This window comes from Oryctolagus cuniculus, chromosome 2 (genome assembly GCF_964237555.1).
Source record: "Oryctolagus cuniculus chromosome 2, mOryCun1.1, whole genome shotgun sequence".
In the NCBI taxonomy this organism is placed as follows: Eukaryota; Metazoa; Chordata; class Mammalia; order Lagomorpha; family Leporidae; genus Oryctolagus; species Oryctolagus cuniculus.
In genome coordinates, this window is record NC_091433.1 from 87,982,754 (window position 1) to 87,996,018 (window position 13,265).

General features: G+C 47.9%; 1 protein-coding gene across 2 annotated transcripts in view; it reads left to right on the top strand.

Annotated features, from left to right (window-relative positions):
- DDHD2 (DDHD domain containing 2) overlaps positions 1-12,743 on the top strand; it is a 29,069-nt gene extending 16,326 nt beyond the window's left edge. For both annotated transcript variants that reach the window (XR_011386369.1, XM_002720782.5), the window contains 8 exons: positions 1,661-1,756; positions 2,690-2,809; positions 2,911-3,066; positions 3,516-3,618; positions 3,707-3,880; positions 4,506-4,668; positions 10,148-10,260; positions 10,739-12,743. Coding sequence is in view for 1 of the 2 variants with exons in the window: in XM_002720782.5 (XP_002720828.1) it covers positions 1,661-1,756; positions 2,690-2,809; positions 2,911-3,066; positions 3,516-3,618; positions 3,707-3,880; positions 4,506-4,668; positions 10,148-10,229 (894 nt within the window). In the remaining variant the exon portion in view is untranslated. The remainder of the gene's footprint in view (positions 1-1,660; positions 1,757-2,689; positions 2,810-2,910; positions 3,067-3,515; positions 3,619-3,706; positions 3,881-4,505; positions 4,669-10,147; positions 10,261-10,738) is intronic.
- Positions 12,744-13,265: the final 522 nt, after the last annotated feature.

Genomic DNA, 13,265 nt, shown 5'->3' on the forward strand with positions numbered 1-13,265 from the left:
CTTCCAGGTCTCCTGCACGGGTGTAGGGGTCCAAGTACCTGGGCCATCTTCTGCTGCTTTCCCAGGTGTATTAGCAGAGAGCTGGATCAGAAGAGCCAGGACTTAAACCAGTGCTCGTTTGGGATGCTGGCACTGCATCTTTACCCATTGTGTCAACACCGACCCTGTATGTTATACTGCTTATTGTCATCGTGTTTTAATATTCATCAGCATATTTGTTTGCTTTTTATTATATAAATTGTCTTTGTGGGAATTCCAAGTTCAGATGAGTCATGTTGATACCCATAGGGCAGCAGTGTGAAGGCCAGAGAACAGGGCTCAGAGAGTACGTGAGGCTCATAAGTAACACACACTATTCTAGGTCTTATTTTCTGTTACACATTGAAGAGCTCTGCTGTTACTGTTTGCTTGTTTGCTTTTGTCTCACTTTTGTTCCTTTTTTGATTTGTGATACATTTGTTCATTTAACACATATTTAGGAAATGCTTGCCATGATTAGGAACCTGTACCAAGTCCTGGAGTGAGTGGTAGATAGGACACTGTCCTAGCCTATATGTAATTAAAGTGACAGTGAGACCTAAGCAGGAAACATGCACAGTGGTATGAGAATGTGTGATAGGATGAGCTACCTAGTCAGAGGGTGCAGGAATGCTTTCTGAATAAGGTAAGTGGTACTTGAGATTTTGATTTCTTTTCCATATGTCTGTGTTTGCTGTATTTTCTCATTGTGTAATGGTGTAGTCCTTCCTAGGAACATGACCACTGAGCATGACAGTCATGGAGTCATTAGATATCCAATTTTTCTTTCTCTTTTTAAAGATTTATTTATTTGAAGGACAGAGAGAGAGAGAGATCGATCAACCAATCGAACGATCTTCCATTGTTGATTTACTCCTGAAATGCCTACAAAAGCCAGGGCTGGGCCAAGCTGAAGCCAGGAGCCAGGAACTCCCATCAGGGTTTCTCCTGCAGGGATGGCAGGAACCCAAGTATTTGGGCAGCCATCCACTATCTCTTAGGTGCTTTACCCAGGAGCTGGAGTGGAAGCCTAGTAGTTTGAACTAGAGCTCCAATATGGATGCAGGCATCCCAGGTGGTGTCTTAACCTTTTGTGCCACAACTCCTGCCACTCTTTTTTTTTTTTTTTTTTTTTTTTTTTTAATTTCCTTTGTTTGAAATCAGAGACAGAGGGATCTGTCATACGCTGGTTCACTTCCCAAATGTCCTCAGTAGCAGGGTGGGCTGAGCCAAAGCCTGGCAGCTGGGAACTCAATTTAAGTCTCTCCTCATGTGGGCGGCAGGGACCCAGGTGCTTGAGCATCCCTGTTGCCTTTCAGGGTGTGCGTTAGCAGGAGGCTGGAATCATAAGCCAGGCAGGGCTGGAATCCAGGCTCTCTGTTGGGGGATGTGGGTGTCCTACTGCCCCCCTTCTAGTAACAGTGTTACCTACATCACTGTAACAGACACTGTAGCTGTTGGTACAGCCTACCCTTCAGGCTGTTTGATGAATTCTTTGCAGAAGCTGCTAGTGATGTTGTACCACCAGGGACCGACGCAACATAAAGCAGAGCACAGAGTGCTGCAGTCTTACTCTTCTCCAGGGCGGTGTGTCTGACGTTATTTTGCCTAAAAATAAAGACACGTGGTTTTCTGTGCCTAGGCTTTATGTACAGAGAGAGATCTTCAGGAAATGGGAATTCCTTTAGGACCAAGAAAGAAGATTCTAAACTATTTCAGGACCAGGAGGGATTCGGTGGTACGTCTCCGCGGTGCAGCCGTGTGCCTGGTGGGAAGGGGGGAAGTCTACTCTGGGGGAGCTAAGTGTGGAGGAGGAATCTTCGGCTCACGTTCTTAGGAATTAAACCACGTTTACGTTATCCACGTTCTTTAAGATGTTACTGGCTCTAGAAGTCTTATCTCCCCTGGACTGCTCCTAGCATTCAGTGTTTTCCTTTTTCTCATTACAGTTATGGAGATGTAATTCATATCATACACATAATTGTCACCCTTTTAATATACATAATTCACTAGTTTTTATATTCACAGAGTTTGATAGCCATTGCCACTAATTCAGAACATTTCCATTACCCGCAAGAGAATCTCCATCCCGATTTGCAGTCATTCTCTGCTCCCTGCCCCTAGCCTGTTAACCACTGCCATAGTTTCTGTCTCTGTGGATTTGCTAAGTTTGGACATTTCATATTAGTGGGATTATATAACATAGGGTCTTTTGTGAACAGTGGCTTTTTTCATTTAGAAGAATACTCTCAGGGTTCATTGATGTTCTGACAGTACTTCTACATCACTTTTTCTGGTCACCAAAGTCTTCTCCAGGTCTTAGTCACTAGTTCTTTTCCAGCTGTTGAGCAGGTAGCTCGGTTCTTCCAGACGGCTCGTTATTTGCATTCTTTGCCCCCTGCTTGATTTCAGAGAACTGCCTGTCCTCAGCATTCTCCCCACAGCATTCTGCTGTTTGCCTCTCGTGCTGGCTGCCTCAGGTTTCAGCCGCTGTGTATGGATGTTGTAATTCGCACTTGTTTTCACCAGCTTTTTGAGGGATTCTTGCTAGAATAATTGGCTGCTATTTCAGAACTTCCCTATGCATCCTTTCCAGCCTGTAGAAAACTGTGCAGTCATTTGGCTGTTTTGACTCTACAGTAGCGCCACTCACCTGTTTTCTGTTTTTCAGGGTGCTAGTGGGTCAGCTGCACAGTCGGCCTCAGGGGCGCGCACCCCCAAAGAGTCCGAGGTCCACAGTAGTGCTGATGATGCTAGAAGCCGTGAATATCTGGATGTTGGCATTGGGCAGGTATACCACTAATGCCATCTAGACAGTTTACTGCCTGCCGTTGGTACAGTCGGAAGAGTTATGACTTACTAGTGAGAGAGACTTTTATTTCCTCCTTCTAGGTGTCAGTAAAATACCCCCGACTCATCTATAAGCCAGAAATATTCTTTGCCTTTGGATCTCCCATTGGAATGTTTCTTACTGTCAGAGGACTAAAAAGAATTGATCCCAACTACAAATTTCCAACTTGCAAAGGTTTCTTCAATATTTATCACCCTGTAAGCATTGCACTGTGTTTTCACCTGAAAATTAGGGCTTAACAGTAAACAGCTTATGCTTTTTATTGATTTGCTTTTCTCTACACTATTCTGTAGTACTGACACAGCTTATAATAGCATTGATCTGGAAATAAGGTACCTTTTTTTTTTTAACTGTTTACTTAAAGTCAGAGTTGCATATGTAGAGAGAGGGCAGGAGCTAGGAACTCCATCCAGGTCTCCCACATGGAGTAAGGACCCAAGAAGTTGGGCCGTCTTCTGCTTTCTTGGGTGCATTAGTGGGAGCAGGATTGGAAGTGAAGCAGCCAGGACTTACACTGTTGCTTGTCTGCTGCACCACAATGCTGGCCCCCAACATACCTTTTTTAAACAAAAAAACGTAATTAAATAGTTTGTCAGAGTATCTTTGTTTAGCAGTAGTAAATGTAGCTATTTTTTTCTCTGTGTAGTTTGATCCTGTGGCCTATAGGATTGAACCAATGGTGGTCCCTGGAGTGGAATTTGAGCCGATGCTGATCCCACATCATAAAGGCAGGAAACGGATGCACTTAGGTAAGTTTGGTCACACCGAATGGACCTGTTGGCTGTACTGGCCAAACTCTGTACACCATTTATCATTCTTTATTCACACATATTGCAGAACTGAGGGAGGGCCTGACCAGGATGAGTATGGACCTCAAGAACAATTTGCTGGGTTCCCTGCGGATGGCCTGGAAGTCTTTCACCAGAGCTCCGTACCCCGCCCTCCAAGCCTCGGAAAGCACAGAAGAAACTGAAGCAGCAGAACCTGAGTCCAGTGCAGAGAAGCCCTGTGGTCAGTACACTGTGCGTGCTGATCCCTGCAGATAAAGGGGGCCTCTCGGCGTGGAGTTCTCCTCGGGCCTTCTTACTTTCCACTATGTGGGACTTCACTCTATGAGTCTTAATGGACCTGCAGCTCCACTAACCTTTTCTGTCATCTTCATAGCCCCAAGTTATGGAAAACATTTGTGAGGGAAAATGTCCAGAGAAGCAGAGTCTGGTGACCAGGCTGTAGAGCTGCCCCCGGGAGGAACCGTGGAGGCGGCGTTAAGAGCCTGTGGAGCCCTTGTTTTACAGGAGTCTGTGTTTGTGGTCAGTTTGTTTTCATGACTGAGGGCTAGCTAGGATACTTCGACTTAATTTCAGCATATTGCATTCTTTTGCTTTAGTTTTCAGCTCCCTCAAGAACTCTGCCTCTAAACCCAAGAAACTCTGTTTCTAAACCCAAGGCAAATGATTTAGCTACCAAGGGTACAGGTAATGAGATGTGTTAAAGGCCAGAAAGGAAGCTGGGACACAGTTAGTGCAACTTGAGGAGGCAGAGGGGCTCACCCAGTGCTAAAGTTGGAATCTGAGGGGAGGAAGGGACAGACGTGGGGAGCCGAAAGCGAGGTTCCTCCTGTGCTCTCCGTACGCAGACGTGAATGCAGAAGAGACCTCTGTGGCAGTGAAAGAAGAAGTGCCGCCCATCAATGTGGGGATGTTGAATGGAGGCCAGCGCATTGACTACGTGCTGCAGGAGAAGCCCATTGAGAGCTTTAATGAGTATTTGTTTGCTTTACAAAGTCATCTATGCTACTGGTGAGTGTTTCTGAATCTTTTCAATTGACACATAGTTGACAGTTGTAATAGAAAAGGGATAGACCTGTATATTTTTGGGATTAGAATGATTTCTCATTTAGAAAGTACAATATAGCATAATCGTGTCATTTAAAGGAATATGATTTAAACACATTGTTTTTTATTTTGCATTTGAGTAGAGCACGGGACTAATGAAGCCAAAAATCATTAGTTCGGGTAGCTTGGTCTTAAGATTGTGTCATTTGGCCATTGGGTGCACATGAATGAACAGAAACAAACATATTTTTATTGCTGAAAGTCTTTTAAGAAATCCACTTGAAAGCATTTACATTAGCTAGACCAGAATTGGTTATTAAGTATAATTAATTGATGGATTATAGAGTAGATTAATGGTGCTTATTGGAATTTCATGTACAACAACATAACTTAATCACTGAGGAGATTTGAAGTAAAGAACAGCTAGGAAAATAAGGTGGCGCAAAGAGACAATAGTTTTTTTTTTTTTTTTTTTTTTTTTTTTTTTTAACAAAGATTTATTTATTTATTTATTTGAAAGAGTTACAGAGAAGGAGAGGCAGGAGCAGAGAGAGAGAGAATCTTCCATCTGCTGGTTCACTCCCCAAGTGGCCACGGCAGGCCAGGAGCTTCTTCTAGGTCTCCCATGTGGGTGCAGCAGCCCTAGAACTCAGGCCATCTTCTGCTGCTTTCCCAGGCCATTAGCTGGGAGCTGGATGGGAAGTGGAGGAGCTGGGACTTGAACCGGCACCCAAATTGGATGCTGGTGCTGCAGGTGGCGGCTTTACCCGCTGTGCCACAGCACTGGTTCCAAGAAGATAAGTATTTAAATTGTAAGCTTTGAGAATGTGGGAGGAGTTTTTCTATAAATCCCATTTAAGGGATTATTCTCTGGTGTAATCTGTGTCTAGGGAATGGATACAATAGAGGCTATGACATAAAATGAAAGTGCAGTTCAGCAAAAGCAGTCTTAGGACCAGGGACTAAAATAATGCTGTTTAAGAATGCACTGTGCTGGCCGGCGCCGTGGCTCACTAGGCTAATCCTCCGCCTGCGGCGCCGGCACACCGGGTTCTAGTCCCTGTTGGGGCGCCGGATTCTGTCCCGGTTGCTCCTTCCAGTCCAGCTCTCTGCTGTGGCCCGGGAGTGCAGTGGAGGATGGCCAAGTGCATGGGAGACCAGGAGAGGCACCTGGCTCCTGGCTTCAGATCGGCGCAGCGTGCTGGCCATAGCAGCCATTTGGGGAGTGAACCAACAGAAAAGGAAGACTTTCTCTCTCTCTCTCTCTAACTCTGCCCCTGCCTAAAAAAAAAAGAATGCGCTGTGCCGATGCAACTCTGCAGAGTACTTGAAAGGGGTTCTACAGTGAGTGAGCCGTACATTCATATGGTTTGAAATTGAAAGATCAATAATGAAATTCTTATTTTCTATTTTGTTCTTCCCCGGTGTTTTTAAAAACCTGTTCCAGAATCTGTGCTTACAGAAAGCAGGTGTACAGTGGGTGGGGAACACACTCTTCCCTCTTATGAGTCCCGTCATGTTACAGGCCTTGTTCCTTGCCTTGCTGTGTGTCTGCTGTCTCTAGAGCCTCTGCTTCCTCTCCCAGCTGCGTGGCTGAACCAGTGCTCCGCCGAGGGTCCTTTCAGGTTCTAGACTTCGGCCCTTCGGATGCCTACTCCTGAGTATGTGTGTAAGGTGAAGAATACCTGGAGTATGAGTCACCCACATAGAGTGCACTTTTTTTAAAGATTTATTTATTTGAGAGGTGGAGTTACAGAGGGTCGTCCATCCACTGATTCACGTCTCCCACATGGGTGCAGGGGCCCAAGGACTTGGGCCATCTTCCACTGCTTTCCCAGGCCATAGCAGAGAGCTGGATCAGAAGTGGAGCAGCTGGGACTCAAACTAGTGCTCATGTGGGATATTGGCCATGTAGGCAGTGGCCACAGTGCTAGCCCCTACATTTTTTTTTTTAAAGATACTTTTTTTTTTTTATTTATTTGACAGAGAAAAAGAGAAAGGTCTTCCTTCTGTTCCTTCTGTTGGTTCACCCCCCCAATGGCTGCTATGGCCAGAGCTACACTGATCCGAAGCCAGGAGCCAGGTGCTTCTTCCTGGTCTCCCACACGAGTGCAGGCGCCCAAGCACTTGGGCCATCCTCCACTGCCCTCCCGGACCACAGCAGAGAGCTGGATTGGAAGAGGAACAACTGGGACTAGAACCTGGTACCCATAAGTGAGCCACAGTGCCGGCCCCTAAAGATTCATTTATTTGACAGAGTTAGGGGGAGAGAGAGAGAGAGATCCACCATCTGCCAGTTAACTCCCCAAATAGCCGCAACAGCTGGGGCTTGGCCAGGCTAAAGCCAGGAGCTTCTTCCAGGTCTCCCACATGGGTGCAGGGACCCAAGCACTTGGGCCATCCTCTGCTGCTCTCCCAGGCACTTTTGCAGGGAGCTGGATTGGAAGTGGAGCAGCCAGGACATGAACCAGCACCCACATGGGATGCCAGCATCTCAGGCTGCAGCTCCAAGGCTGTGCCACAGTGCAGGCTCCTACTGTACACATTTGTTTTTAAATTAAGCTATATATATATATATATATATATTTTAAAGGTTTATTTTATTTATTTTAAAGACAGAGTTACAAAGAGAGGTAGAGACAGAGAGAGAGGTCTTCCATCCGCTGGTTCACTCCCCAGATGGCCGCAACAGCTGGAGCGGGGCCGATCCGGAGCCAGGAGCTTCTTCTGGGCAGAGAGCTGGATTGGAAGAGGAGCAGCGGGGACTAGAACCAGCGCCCATATGGGATGCCGGTGCTTCAGGCCAGGGCGTTAACCCTCTGTGCCATAGCGCTGGCGCCTGTACACTTTTTTTTTTTTTTTTGGACAGAGTGGATAGTGAGAGAGAAAGGTCTTCCTTTTGCCTTTGGTTCACCCTCCAATGGCCGCTGCAGCCGGCGCATCGTGCTGATCCAAAGCCAGAAGCCAAGTACTTCTCCTGGTCTCCCACACAAATGCAGGCGCCCAAACACTTGGGCCATCCTCCACTGCATTCCCGGGCCACAGCAGAGAGCTGGCCTGGAAGAGGGGCAACCGGGACAGAATCCGGCGCCCCGACTGGACTAGAACCTGGTGTGCCGGCGCCACAGGCAGAGGAGTAGCCTATTGAGCCGCGGTGCCAGCCTACCCTGTACACATTTGTAACATCGGGTAAACACCGTGAAATAGACACTCCTGTCGTGGGCATCTGAGATCATCTGCTCCCCCACAGCTTTTCCAGCACAGTTTATCAACTTTAAATCTCTGCCAGTTTGTTGAGTGAAGAATGTACAATTAGGCCGGCGCCGCGGCTCACTAGGCTAATCCTCCGCCTTGCGGCGCCGGCACACCGGGTTCTAGTCCCAGTCGGGCCGCCGGATTCTGTCCTGGTTGCTCCTCTTCCTGTCCAGCTCTCTGCTGTGGCCTGGGAAGGCAGTGGAGGATGGCCCAAGTCCTTGGGCCCTGCACCCGCATGGGAGACCAGGAGAAGCACCTGGCTCCTGGCTTCGGATCAGTGCGATGCGCCGGCTGCAGCGGCCATTGCGGGGTGAACCAACAGAAAGGAAGACCTTTTTCTCTGTCTCTCTGTCAAAAAAAAATAAAAGTACAATTAACTGCACATATTTAAAATGTACAAACTCAGTGCTGGTGCTGTGGTGCAGTGGGTTCATCCTCCGCCTGTGGTGCCTGCATCCCATATGGGTGCCCATTCGTGTCCCGGCTGCTCCACTTCTGATCCAGCTCTCTGCTATGGCCTGGGAAAGCAGTAGAAGATGGCCCAAGTCCTTGGGTTCCTGCACCCACGTAGGAGATCCAGAGGAATCTGGCTTCGGATCTGCCCAGCTCTAGCTATTGCAGCCATCTGGGAGTGATCCAGCAGATGAAAGATCCTTCTCTCTTATGCTCAGTGTCTGTAACTCTACCTCTCAAATAAGTAAACAAAATTTTTTAAAACAAAAAAAATACAAACTTGATGAAATTTTACGTGAATACAGCTAAGAAACCATTTATACAATTAAAGTGAATCCATCACTCTCAGAAGCTTCCTCATGTTTTTTTGTAATCCCCACTCCCCCATCCCCCAGGATGCTAGAATCGTTTTTGTTTGTAATCATACTGTATATATTTTTGTTTTGCTGTGAGTCTTTTACTAGCATAGTTTTTTTGGTGGAGTTAGGGAGAGGCAGATGCAAAGAGAGAGAGTCTTCCAACCGCTGGTTCACTTCCCAAATGGCCGTGACAGCTGGAGCTGGGCCAGTCTGAAGCCAGGAGCCAGGAGTTTCTTTTGGGTATCCATGTTGGTGCATGGGCCCAAGGACTTGGACCATCTTCCACTGCTTTCCCAGGCACATTAGCAAGGAGCTAGATTGAAGTGGAATAGGGGCCAACACTGTAGCACCATAGGGTAATCCTCTGCCTGCAGCGCTGGCATCCCATATGGGCACCGGTTCGAGTCCCGGCTGTTCCTCTTCCAATCCAGCTCTCTGCTGTGGCCTGGGAAAGCACTAAAAGATGGCCCAAGTCCTTGGGCTCCTGCACCCGTGTGGGAGATTGAAAGAAGCTCCTGGCTTCGGATTGGCGCAGCTGCAGCCATTTGGGGAGTGAACCAGTAGATGGAAGACCTTTCTCCCTGTCTCGCCTTCTCACTGTATGTGACTCTTTCAAATAAATAAATAAAATCTTTAAAAAAAAAAAAAAAGAAAGAAAAAAGTGGAGCAAACCTGTGCTCACATGGGATGCCTGTGCTGTAGGCCAGGGCATTAACACGCTGAGCCACAGTGCCGGCCCCAGTGTATTCAGTTACTGATGGACATTTCAGTTGTCTCCAGTTTTTGGCTATTATGAATAAAGCTTTTGGGAACATCTGTGTAATCGACTTGGTATGGTCAGTCTTCACTCTCTTGGGAAAGTCCTGGCAGTGAAATGGCTGGATGTCACATGGAAGGGCATCTTGAAAGGGATTGCTGAGGCCGGCGCCGCGGCTCACTAGGCTAATCCTCCGCCTTGCGGCGCCGGCACACCGGGTTCTAGTCCTGGTCGGGGTGCCGGATTCTGTCCTGGTTGCCCCTCTTCCAGGCCAGCTCTCTGCTGTGGCCAGGGAGTGCAGTGGAGGATGGCCCAGGTGCTTGGGCCCTGCACCCCATGAGACACCAGGAGAAGCACCTGGCTCCTGCCATCGGATCAGCGCGGTGCACCGGCCACGGCGGCCATTGGAGGGTGAACCAACGGCAAAGGAAGACCTTTCTCTCTGTCTCTCTCTCTCACTGTCCACTCTGCCTGTCAAAAAAAAAAAAAAAAAAAAAATTGCTGAAGCGTTCGTTGGCATGTTTGCGGCAGTAAAAGATAAACTTTTCAGGTGGTTCTGTGGTTAACTCTGACACAAGCGGTAGTTCTGATTTTGCTCGCTGTCACCGTTCCTTTGCAGGGAGTCTGAAGATACAGTACTGCTGGTCCTCAAGGAGATCTATCAGACCCAGGGGGTCTTCCTTGATCAGCCCCTGCAGTGACCATGACCGTCACCCACGGCCACCACGTAGGGTGAGTTTTCAGACCTTATGCACGCACTTAGTTCTTACATTTACATGCTAGAAGGGTCTGGGGAGCCTCGGGCTCCTTCCAATACGCCTTTCTGTGGCCTTTCTCCAAGATCCTATCATCATTGGTGCTTCAAGGGGCTCTGGTTGCAATTCATGGGGGAGATGCAGGGGCCCACTTGGAGAAATAGTGTATGTGTGTTGTGCTAGGATCTTGTCTGATGACCTCTGCCACAGCCACAGTTCAGCCTCCCTGAGGGTTCTGTTACTCAGTTACTTAGATGTGGAAGGAGAGTCTTTTTTTTTTTTTTTTTTTTTTTTTTTTGGACAGGCAGAGTGGACAGTGAGAGAAAGAGACAGAGAGAAAGGTCTTCCTTTGCCGTTGGTTCACCCAAAGGAGAGAGTCTGTGTATTCAGCGCTGGGCTTCTCCGTGTGGCCCTCCATTTGGGGCTGTGTGCTGACCTCTCCCACTCTCTCCTAGACGGACGTGGGGGGACCCTTCCCCAGGAACCCTACCCGTGCGGGGCTGCAGTTTCCCTCTTGTCAGCCGCATCACCTCCCGCCTGTCACCCGCCACTCACTCACAGCGAGGTCTTTGGAAGATGCTCTCCTCTTCCGGACGCGAGTGGAAAAGCGAAGGGAGACCGTCCCTCTCCCCCGGCTTCCCAGGAACTCTCACCGTTCTTGCTTCACGTCTCGCTCTCCGGCGATGGTGCATCGGGGCCACACGTCACTGCTTAGTGCTGGAGGCGGTATGAAGTCTGTTTTGAGTTTGATTTGTTTTGGGTTGGGTAGAAATGATTCCTAGGGAGTTATGTTTAGAAAACGTGGTTTTGAAGCAGGTTCTTGAGCTTTTTGGGGCACGCTGACCTCTCGGCGTTTTCTGCACGTGAAGTCTCAGTGGATGTGGCGAAGGCGGGCATACTTCTGAGCCGGCGCTGCCGTCCTGTGTGTGCCGTGTGAAGACCGGAGTGTAGCTTTGACAGCATTGTTTCCTCTCCTGCTGACCAACGGATTTACTGTGAGGGATCACTGATGTTAGCCCTTGTTTCTACAACTGTGTGGGCCGCTTAAGTCCGCAATGGGCAGGTTAGTGCACCTGACGTGCGTCTTTACAAGAGTTTACATATCTACATCTGTCCTTTTTACCATATTCCAAGTTAGGAGACTCTAGATAAAGTCTGAATTAGTTATTTGGTAATAGCTTTTATTATGTTGAGGATGAAGTTGTAAAAGCTGACAAACTTGAAATTGCAAACATCGGCTTGAAAAGACTATGTAAACACAATCTTGTAGTGGTGCCCCTGTGGTGAAACAATTTAAATCATCTGCCACCTCCACGGTGTGAAGGTGGTGTTGTGTGTCCTTTCAGAACGTCTGTCGATGTCACTGTCTTCTTGTGTACCCACATCCTGAATATTTTACAGGCTCTTGGAACAGGGCATTGTTGGTTGAGCAGGAAGGTGTGGGTAGGGAGAAGTGGTTAACTTACTTGGGAAGAAAACCCACGCCTGTAGGGCCAAAGGAATAGTGTCGGCCGGGTCTGGAGCGGGCAGACGGAGCCTCGCCCTGGGGAGTGCGGTGCAGGTGGGCTGTGCTTGCTTTGCTAAGGTCCCTGCTCACCACTCTGCTGCAGGCGTGTGCCGTTCTCGGGACAGTCTCCCTCGCAGACTTGCACAGGCCCCATCGAAACAGCATGGGCGGGCGATCCAGGTGTGTTGTTTTGTAAATGTATCATGATTTCCAAAGCACTGTCATTTAATATTCACTGAAGCCAGCCCTTAAATAGCAGTGGGCTCTATCCCTTTCTGGAGAGAGAGGAAGGCTAATTCCCGTCACCTTGGAGACCACAGAGGTAAGCTTACGATACAGGAGACGGGCCCTTCCCTGTCATCTGCTTAGACGGATGCTGAGACACGCGGGATCCTGAAGTCACTGGGAATGAAGTAGCATCCATTATATACGAAAGGGGAAGATTCTGTTCTGAGTTGCTCTCTTCAGATTTGCTGACTTCACATAAGCAGAATAGGTACTGTTTAGGAGTAAACCAAAGGACAGGCAACAGCGAGTCCCTGTAACCAAAGACGACAGCATGTCCTGGATAGCGGGCACTAAGCAATGTCTGTCCTGTGGGGAGGGGGCCTTGCATCTCCTCCATCACCTGCGGTAACATCACGGCTGTATGTAACTACACATGGCAGTCAGCTTGCCCGAATCCTTGATTTAGGCAGATATTTGCACTGCTTCACCCGTATCATGTGCAATCTCTTGACCAATCCTGTTTTTAAACCCTAGTACAGCATCGTTTTCTATGTATTCCCAGTTGCAGAATTACTATGGCTTATTTCAACAAAACAGATTGTTTGCATGAAAAATTAATAGCACTGATGAGCTTTCTAATATTTTGCACTTTTGAAATGTTTGTTTTTTACATGAGTATATTTAAAACTTTAGTAAATACTAAAATAAAATCATATTGACCAGTTTGTGTAGTTTTATCTGGCCTCGTCTGTCATAAAGAAATCAACACAGTAACCATTTTCTCTTCCTCTATTACCAAAACAAGTTTAAAAAATAAAAGTTCAGGGCATAACACTAATACTTAAGTTCTTTTCCTTGACTGTGTGTTTGTTGCCATAGGCAGACAGAGCTCAGAATTCAAAGCGCAGTAAATACCTTGACTGCCTTTTGGTATTCTAAATACTAGCCCCTGTTGCCCAACAGCAGGTGGCTCACTTACCTCGGATGGGGGTCCAGTGGGACTTGCGTGGACATCATTTTATTTGGATGACGCAGGAACACAATACGAGGTCCTGTTTCAGGCGCGATCACAGTCCAAGGGGATGCCTCTGCTTCTGATCCAGCTTCCTGCTGATTTAGCGCTCCCTGGGAGGCAGCAGTGACGGCTCAAGTACGCGGGCCCTTGCCATCCCCACGGGAGACCTGCAATAACGAGGGCTGGGCCAGGCTGAAGCCAGGAGTCCAGAATTTAATCCAGGTGTCCACAT